Source organism: Branchiostoma belcheri, unplaced genomic scaffold, assembly GCF_001625305.1.
Source record: "Branchiostoma belcheri isolate BF01 breed outbred unplaced genomic scaffold, Haploidv18h27 scaffold432, whole genome shotgun sequence".
NCBI lineage: Eukaryota > Metazoa > Chordata > Leptocardii > Amphioxiformes > Branchiostomatidae > Branchiostoma > Branchiostoma belcheri.
Window position 1 is genome coordinate 32,958 of NW_017804057.1, and position 15,289 is coordinate 48,246.

Below are 15,289 nucleotides of genomic sequence, written 5' to 3' on the forward strand. Positions count from 1 at the left end.
GGTCGGCTGGCTCCACGACGTGCGTCTTCACCAGTACAAGGGGAAGGGCAACTGATGACATGCCACACATACAACGAAGAGAGACGCAAATTAATGCAGATGATAAAATCTAAGACTACTAAATCATTACCCAACACATCTATAGAGAGACGTTCCATGTACTTATGTCATGTCCAGACACATTTTCTGTATATCTAGGCCAATACATTTATAATGCTATGCAAAAAAGGGATATCTTAGAATAATTGTATAAGTAGAGTCATCGAATACTTTATTAACTACATGTATATAGTATAGCGTATCGTAGCATTTATATGTAGAATTGTAACATTCCTGGCAAGTAATTTAGTCGACACTCTGTTAAGTAGTCATAGAACATGTTTTGTACAGGTACAACTGCTCACTGTACCCTTCATAAGTATAGTGTAGCGTAATGTAGAACGTACGTGTAGAGTTGAAATACTTCCTAGCCAGTAGTTCTTTATAACACTCTGTCAAACACAGTAACCGTTGACCATATATGTAGCATTATCATAGACTCATACCAACTAGTAAGTTTATCATTTGCCATACATTGTACCCGTGCAATCGTTGTGCAATAAACTTTGACTTGACTTGTATGCAAACACATTTCAAAGGAAAATCAGTCTATTGATTGCTTATCAATGAGCATCAATGACTATATATTTCATAAATAAATACCGTTGGGTTTGGGACAATGGGTTCCTCGCTACAGAAACGCATGAGGGGGTATGCCTGATTTCATGTATTAGAACATTTTCGTCATCATTTCTTACCTGCAGCGTTTGAAATATCCCCCAAAACAAGCTACGTGAGGAGTCCATTATTTAGGGAACCTTCACTGACCTTTGACTTCTCTCACCAGTTTTTGAGTTGCGTCAAGAACATTATACATAGGTAAAATGTCCTTGGCTGCGTTTTAAATTTCTGTTAATCAGATAGATATTTGGTTATATAACCTGTTGTACAGTTGACTTATATTACTTTAATTGCTAATGTGTTTTTCAGCTCAGTTTATATTAGTCTTGTGTTAATACTATTGTATTACTTTATTATATTCCGTTGTTATGTTTTGTATTACATTGATTTAGATGGACTCCAGGAAGATTAGTAACCTGGGTACTCGTACATATGGCCGTTTCAAACAGAAAGTGGTGGTATTAAGCGAAAGGTTTCTACAGGCTTTTCCAACTATTATGTTCTGAATTACAAGGATGATTTTTGTGACTTTTGTAACAATTTTTGTAACTTGTTTTCAGGAAGACCTTGTAACTTTGTAGTGAATAGTTTGCTACAGTCATTGAGTGACTTAAGATGATACCCTTTTGGATATATGTGTTTCATTACTTTATCTAGAATCCTTCATCTGTTACAATTGGGCAAGTCTGCGTGATCTCAAAAGTAAAGTGTAGACATTAGTCTAGACATTTGTCCAAAATTTTTTATTGAAAATTTCAAACCACCAAGCAAGATAAATCCATTTAACCTCTTATAATTACACACGTTGTCTTACTTGAGCTTTAGTCACCACTCTTTTTCTGTATAGCCGGTATACCGGTAACAACCCTTCGGTGTAACACACCAGCTTCAGCACACAGTACAGCGGTAGCTAGCAATATTACACCGAACGACCAATCCCACCTTATCTTTGTACATCTGAGCATATTATTCTCACGGTCTATCTCAACCGTCAGCAGTCTTCTATTCTGAGCCTGACACCTACAGCACTTCAGTATAAGATCCAAAAAAATGACATGTGACAGTTCGTATATTGGTGTTTGGTACATCAGAAAAACTGTTTGATCATGATTATGTTTATGTTTACAACTCCATTGCTTCCGTTGATATCTTCAAAGCCGTAAAATTTTGTTCAGTTCCTCACTCAACTCAACTCAATTTGACATTGTGATGCAATGTTTCTCCTGCATGTATTACGCTATCCGGTCAGCGAAGCTGTCGAGTGTCTGGATGAATAAAGTAGAATGTCTGCATCTCCCCACTGCATACGTATCCTGCCATCCAGTATTCCCTGCGGCCACCTTCTCTGAATTTGCCTTCCCAGTAGATCAATGCACCATTCCGTATATACCTCATTTCCCTTTGCGCCTCTGCATACGCACTCCGACAAGTATGTAACACCCCCAAGGCAGCATAAGAACAATGGATGTACAGTATTTAATTGTTCACTTGCTCTAAAGCAGAAGCTGCTCAGAAATATGCCTGAGTGAGTAGCATTGTCTGCAGGAGTTGATAAAGTTGCACTTTTTCCTAGTAGGCCCTAGCCGACAAAATTCAGCTTTAAATTCATCTTTTCAATTTGACCCTGCCAGATGCAGATAACACATGAATCAAGGAATTCTACATGCCTGACTTAGATATTTGAGGGCTGTGTATGTGCAATTTTGCAATCAACATCATGAAAAACGAGCTAAATAAGAACAGCTCTGGAAGATCTATAAATTTGTTGAGCTGTAGTTTCAAAAAAGTTGACTGAGTACATGTATGCTATAAACTCAGGTGGTTTCTGACGTTTGTTTCTTCTGTGCATCAGACAGCTCTAGATCTGGTGCCACTTTGAGCAGGTTCTTCACATAGTTGTACTTCTCAACAGATTCAATGTTTGCCTTGAAAAAAGCATGCATCAAGCAACTGTCATTGAAATGAAGACACTGAATCCGAGATGATTGTGCTCCTTTTGTTGACTTATCTTGACTCTTTACTAAAGGCTGTCCTTCAGGCTGGTTGCTATCTTCAATGCTAGTGCCAGTATTAACGTTGATAGTGTGAGCCTTACTTGCACGTTGTGATTGTGCTTCTTTTGGTGTTGCATTTTGGCCCTGAGCACCTTGTGTTGCCTCAGGCTTCTTAATGCCAATCTCAGCAAATGGGTACTCCTCAGCACCTTTATGAAGTATAACTACATTAGTCAATATAATCAACACATTCATCCCAAGCAGAACCATATTTGTAACCCATATGAATTGATGTACTGCAGCTGTAGGCACTGTGCAAGTTACTGAAAATTTCTCTTCCACAGAACATGGGAATGTGTCTTTAATGTTGTCGATAGATTTGAGTTGGATTCTGTGGTAAAGGAGGAACCCCACTGAAATGACAATTGACACTGCTTGCTTGATCACATACCATTTGTACATAGTATACTCTGCTTTCCATTGCTTTTCTGCTGCTAATAACTCCTCTTGCCCATACACTTTAGCTAACTTCTGCTGAGCATTTTTTTGTACACCTCCCTGGGCTCCCATTCCCTGTCCACTAGCCTGAACTTGGCCTTGTACTTGTGCACCTCCCTGGGCTCCCATCCCCTGTCCCCCAGCCTGACATTGGCCTTGTACTTGTGCACCTCCCTGGGCTCCCATCCCCTGACCGCCAGCCTGAACTTGGTCTTGAGTACTTTGTTTCCTAAATCGGTCATAGAGCACTTCCATATCATGTGCTATGAATCTTACAATACTTATGATCTCCTTGCCTTTAGTTACATTCCATATCAGAAATGGTGCATACATTACGCCTGCTTGAACCACCAGCATCATGGCAAAGAACTGATAACTATTAAACACTGTGTTTTCAGGAAAGGAACTCTTTCCTGCACAGTAAGAGTTCACAAAGTCAGAAAGTTGCCTGGTGTAAGAAGATACACCACTGAATGCATTGCTGGTTGAGCTGTCATCAGACATGAAGGTACCATTCTGGGGTTGGACCGGAACATGTACAAGATCCAAGGGAAAGCACTGGATACTGGATCCTAAAAAAAGAGAACATATAATAAATATATTGTCTAGAAAAATAGCAATCAAATATATAAGTTTTAACAATAATTACAGGCCTGGACTACAGTGTGTAGTTCAATACTGATAAGTGATATTATACAATGTACAACTTACAGTAACTGACCTGTGCAGTAAGTTGAAGGTTACAACTGTCAATTGACTCTGTCAGTATTGTAGGCTAAATTGGCACAGTGCTGTTTTGCAAATGGGTCTCAGACTCTGACACAATTAAATTATCCATCATGAATTATTAATTATTTGGAGGTTGGCCAAAATTTAATGCTTTACCCTGTAATTCAGCTTTCAAATGTACTTATCACACGTTGCAAACTTGCTGCTGTAAAATGTCAGATGATATTAAATTTGACAAATTAGACCACAGCAATACAAGCATGATGTTTACCTAGAAAGCCCCGCCCAACCAGGACTGTAGACATTAGGACTGGAAGCCAACAGGAGATGACTTTGGAGAAATGGTCACCCCACAACTCTGCATGCAGACGAACTGGGTCTGTCATCACCCCCAAACCCTGATCAAGGATGCTGGTGATCATCTTTATTCTTTGTGTGCTTCAGTTGTTCAAAATAACGTATACATGTATGTAAGCCCCTTTCTGCATATACATGTAGTTACATGTATTGATAATGGTTTATTACATAACCGTAATAGAATCTATTATTAGCTTAGAGTTTGATGTACTTAAAGTTGAACAAATTCAGTCATTAATTCAGCAATCAAATACTTTGAAAAACTTCCTATGCATACTAAGAGAACAAAGGGCTGTTTGTACAAAGGGACCAGTGTCCAAGGTATTGCATATAATGAGGTAACCCTACCTGACTGTTGAATTCTCTTCTTGTTCAGAGAGCCGGAGGAATTAGTATGTGAATTAACAAAATTTATGAAGCTAGAAAAGCTAAAGTTAGTTCTGCCAGGATCTCCCCTAGCCTGACTGTTCAATCTTTGAGTGAAAATGAAAGTTTTTTAATACATGTACATTGTAGTCCGTGCCTGAGTCAGCACAAAGGTAAGCATGCTAAAGGTCAACACTGACACAGCACATAAGCATGCAACCGACTAACGGTAAACAACTACATTGTAAGATCATAGCTCTTTTTTAGCACCAAATGTTTAACCTATGATGGCAACCAAGAAGAGACTGGACCAACCAAAATTTCTTATTGATTTTGCCTGGTCCTGTTGACATTCAGCTTATTACTCGGAGTTCCTTTTCTTCATAGTTGCAGGAACTACGTATTACCTGAAAAAGGTGTGTTTCAGATGGGGATGGATATGGGTGGTGAAGCGGTGCCACGTAGCGCGTACCGAACATGGCTGCCGTAGGTGCAGCAGGAAGTTTTCCGGCTCCAAAAGACTGACTTGGCCTGTAGATGATTTCTTGAAGAGCAAACATCTTAATGAGGTAAGAAAAGATATTTTCATGAATTTCTTGATCATACTGTGAGAGAATCAAATGTTGAATTACATAGTATGTAAAATCTTTTAGGGTCATTCTCATGCACAGGTGGACTCATGGTACAAAGTCCACCTGACATAAAGGTCCATTCAATTCTTTGAGAGACTCAATTCTTTGTCACGAGTGGCATTTACCATATTATTTAAGTAAACAACAGCAAGCATATGTCATTGAGTGAGAGACTAATTCATAGGCATGATTATTATAAGTAAAAACTTGTACACAAGTTCAGACATATACCACTCAGCTCAACAGTATATATAACGGCTACAATGTTGCATGACCACACCTTAGCAGTAAAAGTACACATCAATTTGTATGTGGCCATGTATTTTATAAAAAAAAAACTGTTGGCTATCAATAGAGAACTTTATCATCAGACAAATTAACTAAAGGTGATTGGCACCTGTCGGTCATTCTGTGATTGTGGCATTAGACTATTTGTTAGTTGGTTAATTATGTTATTTATATAGGTCATAAAATGACCGAATCTAATGTACATTGTACATACTATTAGCTTAAGTCATGTGCCCACGTCATGTACGCCGCCATATATATAATGTAAATTATGTTATTTATCACATTTTTATGACATTACTAGACAGTTCCAACGTTAGACATTTTGAGTGATCATGTTAATGCCTGGTTTAAATTTGGTAAAAATGAAAAGCTAATATAAATACATAATTGTAATCTAAAAGTAAGAACTGTTTCTTATTTCCTTTTCAGTCAAAGAAGGTTACAATGTAGTTGGTGTTGCTACATGTATCTCAAAGAACTAGATATAGTTTGAAAACAATTTGCCTTTTCATTCTTTCAGGCACAACAACCATGAACAGGTTTCAACTTGGTAAAAAAAGCAAGAAACCAACTACACCCAGCCATTCTGGGTCAAACTCTACAGAACAAAGTGTCAGTGCATTTGCAAGCAAGATAAGTCCAGATGCTGAAGGTAAGATAATTAATATGCTAGAATTCCAGAACGTGATGCCTTTGCCAAACTTGCCATGTTTTTATCAGTTTGACAGTCTTATCTTTAAGTTAGCAAAGAGAACATTTCCTCCTTGCATAAATTATGCAAATGAGATCTTCCAAACATACCAACGTACAAAAAGCTGCAATCCATTTAAGATCATTGTATGGAAACACAAATGAAAACAACAATCATGAAAGGGGTGCTACGTGTAAGTGTAACGTAAATGAAAAGAAACCAACAGTTGCTGAAAGACAGATGAAAAAATGTCCAGACTATGCATGATGTCCAAATTGACCAATAAAGCAGCCCAGAAAAGAATAAAAACAGTCATGCCTACTCATGCCTAATCAAATATGAGAGTTATCAACCAAGAATTGAGGAGTTCAAAAACTCCAAAGCTCTAAACAACTAGAACGCTCTATAGAACTGCAGTTACATGTAGATGACTACTTTCTTTGATGAATACTAGACTGAGTAGATTAAGTGACTATACCTAACAAGATGTTCGATGTTACATATTATAGCTAGCTGCCTCCGTGCGACATGCCTGTGAAACTGGTGTGTAATGCCCAAGGGCAATTCTACCAGCTATACCAAATTGAATACAGAATATCTGATAGAGATAGGAACCAACTTGAGCTTGTCGTATGAGTAGAGTAGATTCTGAATCATTCATCCTCATTGATCATCTTCTATGATCTGCCACTATGTCTGTTGAAGACTTTCTTTTTAGTAAAGCTACATGCACATAACTTTCTTCATTGGACAGCACTGTCTAAGAAAAATTCAGATCTCTTTTTTTTAATTAGTGCATAATGATGTAGATTTTTACTGCTCTTATGTACATAAAGTATTATTCTGTTTAACAGTTCAGGCACCGTTGCAGAACACTGTCGTGACAGCTACAGCAGCTACAGAAGAAAGCCAGGTGAAAACAGGTATTACAGATTACAATTTTTTCATGCTTTCAACATCCCTATTGAAACTATTATTGGTCGTGTTTCTGGTGAATTAATTCATGTCATAGTTTGTAGCTCTTCCAGGAGAAACTTACAACATTTAGTTCTGGAAAAATTCTACATGTAATTAAAATAAACTACATTTGTACATATCTAACTTATATTATTTCATCTATATGGCACACAATAAAAGATACACCTTTTGTTTGACAAATTTTGTTGTTTTGAGATCAAATTCTCCCCACTATAATAATAATTATTTTACATATTAGATTCTAGGACAACCTTAAATGGAGGCATTGAAATACAATATCATGTATGGCTTACACAATTATATTATAAAAAAAAACAGACAGCAGTATTTTAAATCTACTAAGACTATGGAAAAATGCAGCTTACTAACAACTAAATATCATAATTTTATGATATATATTATGTCCCATCAATAAAACGACTGACTGAATTTGACTGACTCTGACTTGTGTTTACATCTCATATTCCAGACATCCCAGATCCCCCAGATCCCCCTAAAGGATTTCAAGTTGTAGATACTTCAACTGACTTTATTAAGTTGAAATGGGCAAAGGTTACTTCAAAGCAGATTTATGGCTACCGCCTGGAACGTTCCATTGCATTTCAAAACAAGTGGAGCAGAGCACATCAACAACATGTATTATCAGCTCAAACCACTAGCTTCCAAGTCGGGAAGGTAGTTCCTTATGAGGCATATGATTTTTGTGTAAAATCAGCAGCACTTGATGATAGCTCTGGTACGCTTCTCTACAATGGTGGACCCAAACTGCGCAATGTCATCGCAAAGGGGAAAGGTTGGTATATTCACATATTACTATCATTATGAAACTTTGATTAATTGTATGATGATTGTATCCTTTCAATGTAAAAAAAATATCTAAGAAATTCCTTGAACTATTTTGGAGTTACATGTACTGCATAATGCCAGGCATCATGTAGCTCAAAAATAAATATACATGGTTGTATGATACATTTTTCTTTTTTTTTTTCAAATTCTCTTAGACAGCTTGACACAAAAAGTTAACTTTGAAACCTTGATTACTATCAATCATATCTCCATGTAAATGGTATTTATCTAACTATACAAAATACAATTCTTGTATTACACATTTATCATTGGGATGTTTATTACCTCCGGGGAAGGAGACATCCTTTTGGGTGGATGGATTCTTTTGGGACTCGGTATATGTTTTGCTATTGGGCTGTATATGATGCACGTTCTTTTGTTTTTATTGCATATGTTTTCTGGCGTGAAAATGGTGCCTTTTGGTGGCCCCTTGAAGTGTGAAAATGGTCGCGACCATTGACCTTTGGCATGTGTAAGGTATTAACGGTCCGGTCCACGAAGCCGACCCCTCGCACAGAGAGGTGTTCGGTCTCAAAAATTCTTTGTTTAAAACCCTAGTCCTGCGGTGCGCAACAATTGTTGTGCACATGCATCTTCTGTATGTGAGGCGCAACAATTGTTGTTTGGAGGGTATTTTTAGTAGTACTACGCATTCACAGGACGCGTGATAGGCAACTTACGGGTGGGCCAATGGGTCAGGGGTCAACGTACTCTTGTGCAATCTTTGTTTTGGATGCTTTTGGTGTATACATGTATTACATCTTCTAACTTACAAATACCGCGGTATAGGGTCTCAGACATTCTCAACATGCATTTTTAATGAGGATTCAGACCTTTGCACTACTTCACCGATTTATACGAAGAATCGGCGGAAAATGGAGGAAGTGACAATGAGGATGGCTTGCACATGCGGGAAGCTACTTCAGCTGTAAAGTGTTATTTCTAACGTCTAATAAATTTAACGGTTCCAGTTGTCATTCTGTGATTCATTACAAGTTCCTTGCGGCAGATTAAATAGAATTTCATAAGTTCGTGGGTACATGTTATGGACTGCAGATGAAAATGTTGACCTGTGTTAACACAACCTGGAACGCTAAATCTAAAACATAGAATTCAATACCATCAAACAACATATAAAAATATACAATAAAAAGCCTGGAGGTATAAAATCTCAGATTTTACTTGTTTTAGTACTGCCTTTTGTAATGATATCCCATAAGGACTGTTCATTCATGGGTTTATAGGCAATTATTTTATAATAGGTTGCAAAAGATGGGGAAGCGGAAATCCATAATGGTTTCTTTCATTGTGTGCTATATTTTGCCATTTCCTCAATCTGCAATGATACCGGTACCTTTTTGTACAATCAAGTCACAGAGGTGACTGACTCCATGTGTATGCCACCCAAACAAGGTTCCAAAATTCTCCTTCCAACATCAAACAATGTACACTGGCATATCTCTAGTGTTTGATCTTTGATCATTGCAAAAATGGTAATTTCTGACTGTAAAGCATTTCAATGATACACATGTACATTGATCATACTATCATGTGACTAATTACTAGTAACTGAGATATAATTGGGCAAAGTTAAGTTTCTAAACTTTTTGTGTTCAAAATCATTTTTATTATGATTAATATACATGTGTGTGTGGTCACAATGACTGACAATGACATTATGTTGTTTCATGGACTGAAATTGTGTATTTCCAGATCAACCATTCCCACCAAGAGACGTTAAGGTAAAAGAGGTCAAAGAAGAGTCTGTGTCACTGACTTGGCTGGTGCCTGAACCAGATAACAGTCAAGTCACTTGCAAATACGTTGTTGAGATGTGCAGTGACTATACTGACAGCAAGATCCTAAATACATGGGAGGAATGCTCAAACAGTCCTACAACAGAATGTCAGTGTACAGTCAAAGTTCAGCACAACGGAAACTACCGCTTTCGTGTGAAAGCCCTTAATAGCGACAAGCCAGAGGTCAGAAGCCTTCCACAGGAAATGGGTGAGTCCTGATTATTACCAGAGGTTTATTCATTAGTACTTTGGTTAATGGTATATTGTGGTGTGAACATATCTATGATGTACTTTTTGTCATTTTGAAAGCATTACTGCTATGTGATTTGTACAGTTACAGAATGATGATATGTGTGCCTCAATATTCATATTGTCAATTTTATCTATTTATTGATCTTAAAAACAGTTGGGTGGTACCTTCAGTTTAGGACAACTGATTTCCAAGGTAGCCCAACAGAACAAGTTACAAAGGACATAGACAATCAAATAATTAAACATAGAGATAATAAATAATACAAACAAAGAGTACAAGTAGTCAATCATTATAAACAAGACATGTTAACCAAAACAAATAGTCAAAATCATAATCATAAGGCATAATCATAGTCCGTGTCATTCCAGTCCAAAGATAAGTCAGTCCATGAGGTCAGGGGTCATGTGTTTAGTGCTCTCTTAAAAGCATTCAATGTGGTTGCTTGTTTAGTTTCATCATTTAACAAGTTATAAGATGCTGCTGCTCTATACTTAAATGTTCTCTGTCCCACTCTGTTTGTGTATCATGATGTCTGTTTTGCAGGTGACCCAGAGGTACGTATCCATATCAAACAGAGGAATACAGAAAGGGGATTTCTGGAACAATTATTAAGACTCTGGAATTTCTTTGGTACAACACCCGAAAGGCAGGAAGACGGGAGCATCATCTTTGTCATCTCCTGTCAAGACATGAGTGGACTGCGTGAACTGTGGATGAACTACAACCTGGGGAAACTGAAGGAGTTCTTCCAAGATCTGTTTGCCCAAGAGCACTACTGCCCTGCTTCTGACCTAACAAACAAAGAACTTGACATTAAAATTGACCCTGAGGATTTCTATGCCTGCCGCCGACATCTTCTGTTGACTTGTCCCAACAGCAAAGGGTTCAGGGTTCTGAAAGTTGGGGATACTTATTCCAGAGGTAAGGCTATCATACTCTAACGAGCAGTTCAGTAAGATTGCTACTGTAACAGCAATACAATAAAATCTGATACAATTTTGTAAACAAAATCATTTACACACAACTTAAGAGCGAATGTCTGTAAGGATCAAACAATGGTGGCAGGGGTCAAAAAATCGATTTGGCTCAAACTTTGCACAGTGATAGTACTTGGCCCACAACCCCTCAAAATAGCTTTCTTTCCGGTCAGCACCGATCGTTGCCATGGTAACGGGCCAAACAAGTTTCGGGGCCATTTTCCCTGATTTAGACATGTGAAAAACATGAAATTTGGCATAGTTTAAGGCACGATTACGAGCAAGTGCTTTGATATTATGGAAAAACAAAGTATGGGCCTAAAAGACCAACTTATCCGCTATTCTAGAATAGCTTTGAAATTTTCAAGAAGTTCGTTTAAAGGACCTGGGCAACCCTAACACAATACAGTATTTGAGGCTTCTGAAAACGCGTTATTTCTGCCCAACTTCGAAGTGCTGTAAGTCCAAAGATGGTGATTTTTTTTGCTTCAACTTTGAATCATAGATACATAAACATATGTGCTATAAATTGCATGGTTGCAAAGTTTGGGCACTTCTTTGGGCCGGGACCGAGGGCAATGCGGAATACACCGTGTTGTATTTTATTTATATCATACCCACCCAAGAAAACGCGCCTTTCAATGCAATATGAGCCAAAAGTTGGTGCCCCTAAACCCTCAAATGCAACAACATCAGTTCCAACGTCCGGATTCTGTATTCGAATTTTCGAAAGGGGCACAAGCGGGTAGGGAGAAACACGTTCGAATCGTTTTATGGAAGCCATGGAAGCGTTCGATAACGGGTTCCGGACCGGGCCGTACCGTAAAGTATGGCCCGGTCCGGAACCCGTTATCGAACGTTATCGCGGCTCGGGTATGATATAAATATATATATAGTGTATCAAATGAATACTTGTGGAGGTTGGGGTCTTGTGTCGTTGGTGTGCACTTGTCCCTAAAAGTAGGCCGTATTTTGGACATGTACAGATATTAGCAAAACGGCTATGTTTGAAGGTCTAGAAATTACGAAGTAGGATGTCATTTTAATTCAATCTTTTAAGAGGAGTACATATATGTATTGTGTATCAAATAAGGGCTTGTGGAGGTTGCGGCCTTGTGTCGTTGTTGTATATTTGTCACTAAAAGTAGGCCATATTTTAAACATTTACAGAAATAGGCATATACGACATAAACAAAAAAGGAAGCCCTCCAAATCACCCATGTGATACTAGTAGTCAATACTAGAATAAATACATGGTAGAAGGATGAGTCTGAAAATAAATTCACTTTGGTATTTTCATCAGCTCAAAAACAGCCCAAAATCCAAATTTGGGGACAAGTGCGGAAAATGACCTACTTCGAGGTTGCCCAAAGACTGAAATCTGCCTGTACATCAACTTTACACCTATTTCGTACAAGTTAATGTATCGGTCTAATAATATCCTGAAGTTACGTTAAAGCAGTTGGCGATGACCGCGTCCTAAATTTTCGTGTTGTAGAGACGCAAAAATCTGTCATAATGGCCCCAAAACTTGAATGGGCTGTTGCCATGGCAACAATGGGTTTTGAGCGGAAAGAAAGTTATTTCAAGGGGTTGTGGGCCAAGTACTATCACTGCACAAAATATGAGCCAAATCGATTTTTGACCCCGCTCACTATTGTTTGATCCTTACAGACTTTTGCTCTTAAAAATGGCCTACTTTTAGGGACACAAGACCCCAACCTCCACAAGCCCTTATTTGATACACAATACATATATGTACTCCTCTTAAAAGATTGAATTCAAATGACATCCTACTTTGTCATTTCTAGACCTTCAAACATAGCCGTATATGCTAATTTCTGTACATGTCCAAAATATGGCCTACTTTTAAGGACAAGTGCACACCAACGACACAAGACCCCAACCTCCACAAGTATTCATTTGATACACAATACATATATGTACTTCCCTGCAAAGATTGAATTCAAATGACATCCTACTTTGTTATTTCTAGAGCTTCAAACATAGCCGTATATGTCAATTTCTGTACATGTCCAAAATATGGCCTACTTTTAGGGACAAGTGCACACCAACGACACAAGAACTCAACCTCCACAAGTATTCATTTAATAGACAAGACATAGTGTTACTTTGGGCAAAAGACTTTATCAGATTGCTTTCTTTCTTTTGTACATGTAGTACCCTGAACATGGCTGAAAATCATATTTCCCCTCAAATTCAAAATTTGACCTATTTCTAAGGACAACCAAGTGACAACCAAAGAAGTGCCCAAACTTTGCAACCATGCAATTTATAGCACATATGTTCATGTATCTATGATTCAAATTTGAAGCAAAAAAAATCACCATCTTTGGACTTACAGCACTTCGAAGTTGGGTAGAAATAACGCTTTTTCAGAAGCCTCAAATACTGTATTGTGTTAGGGTTGCCCAGGTCCTTTAAACGAACTTCTTGAAAATTTCAAAGCTATTCTAGAATAGCGGATAAGTTGGTCTTTTAGGCCCATACTTTGTTTTCCATAATATCAAAGCACTTGCTCGTAATCGTGCCTTAAACTATGCCAAATTTCATGTTTTTCACATGTCTAAATCAGGGAAAATGGCCCCGAAACTTGTTTGGCCCGTTACCATGGCAACGATCGGTGCTGACCGGGAAGAAAGCTATTTTGAGGGGTTGTGGGCCAAGTACTATCACTGTGCAAAGTTTGAGCCAAATCGATTTGTTGACCCCTGCCACCATTGTTTGATCCTTACAGACATTCGCTCTTAAAACCCAGAAGTTGAATGACATACATGTAAAAACATTAATTTTATCTCCCATGGTTGTCATATCAATATTTTGTATAATCTATAATTCATCAGCATGCACAAAGCTGGGACTAAGCGAGGATTACCCAGTCCACTGCAAACCAGTACTGCAAAGGACAGCCTTCTCTGAGCTTGACTTCTTGGACCTTGCAATAACCGTCAAGAAATCAACAGGTACGTGACAGAATAAGCATACTTAAAGAAAGATTTATAAATCTGAATTAAAATAGGATCAAAACAAACTTGAAATTAGAGATTTTAGACTTCTATAAGGAAGCATGTAACTGTCCAGGGCTATATTTAAGGAAGCCAATCAGTAGGAAGCGACACTCAAAGTCGGTACTTAGAAATAATAGAAAAATAGAAAAATTTGTGCCTGCAATATACTGAGTTGAAATAATGAACATGGCTCTTCTATTGCAATGGCTGCTATAGTTCAAATTGTGTGATGAATGCTTTTCTTATTATGAAAATGCCATGCCATACATTAACAAAATATTTTACATTCTAGGAGTGAAACCAAGCTCAACTACATGTGGGACAGTGGAAAGATCACCTGGAATAATGAGGTATGAACATGATAACTGCAATGTACTTGTAGATTCTTGTAACAATAATATGTAAAATTATGTAATAACTAGACTACACATGTAAGTTTGCCATATATTTTATTTTGTTATTACCTTTTGTCTTTGAAATGATTTAACAAATTTCAAAATGCCCCTGAAGTGAAAAAACTGTCTTGGGGCCAAATCCTGGCCGTGTCTGGAGACCGGTGATTAAGCTAAAGTTATGAAATTATAAGAAATGCAGATAGGTACTGCCGGAAAGGAAGACACATAAATGATACGTCAGAACAGGCACAACAGTGCAGAAATAGAGGACAATTTTGAACCGCAAGAGGCGACTAGATCGTACGTGTAACAGCTATGAAAAGCGAAACAGTGCAGGAATAAAAGTCATCCGCACTATCAGAGGCGGCCATCGTTCTCATAGATAAAAAGCGTATGATTAAAGCGTATCAGTACAGTTATAATTAAACTGTACCACCAGATACGAACGGGCGCAACGGTACACTGTATAAAGTCTACACCAAACGTTGCGACCGCTCAGGCGAATTTAGAGTTGCGTCGTACGGCAAAGAGAATGTTGGATGGTGTGCCATAAGTTTTAGGGAGGGAGCGGGGGGATTTTTTTCAAAAGAAATATCCAGAGTGAGATCAGACGAGCTTTCATGTGCTCTGGATGGAATGACGGTTTCTTACGGATATGTTTGTTTGTGAGGCCACGTCAGCTTGGCCAACAAGAGTGCGTAACGTTTTCGAGAAAGAGTTTCGTGGGTATGCCG

General features: G+C 38.1%; 2 protein-coding genes across 2 annotated transcripts; one reads left to right on the forward strand and one right to left on the reverse strand.

Annotated features, from left to right (window-relative positions):
• Positions 1 to 2,534: 2,534 nt before the first annotated feature.
• Positions 2,535 to 4,368, reverse strand: LOC109478378. Its single transcript, XM_019779906.1, has 3 exons — positions 4,213 to 4,368; positions 2,994 to 3,784; positions 2,535 to 2,645 (listed from the first exon to the last, which is right to left on the reverse strand). Exons 1-3 carry the CDS (start codon positions 4,361 to 4,363, stop codon positions 2,535 to 2,537), a joined length of 1,053 nt encoding a protein of 350 aa, XP_019635465.1. The 5' UTR covers positions 4,364 to 4,368.
• Positions 4,369 to 5,133: 765 nt separating this feature from the next.
• LOC109478379 (titin-like) lies at positions 5,134 to 14,510 on the forward strand (the record flags this gene model as incomplete). The annotated part of the gene is made up of 8 exons (XM_019779907.1): positions 5,134 to 5,233; positions 6,108 to 6,239; positions 7,133 to 7,201; positions 7,726 to 8,049; positions 9,816 to 10,109; positions 10,698 to 11,075; positions 13,996 to 14,115; positions 14,453 to 14,510. Coding segments are annotated over exons 2-8 (1,364 nt in total), but the record flags the coding sequence as incomplete, so codon positions are not given.
• Between the last annotated feature and the right edge of the window lie 779 nt (positions 14,511 to 15,289).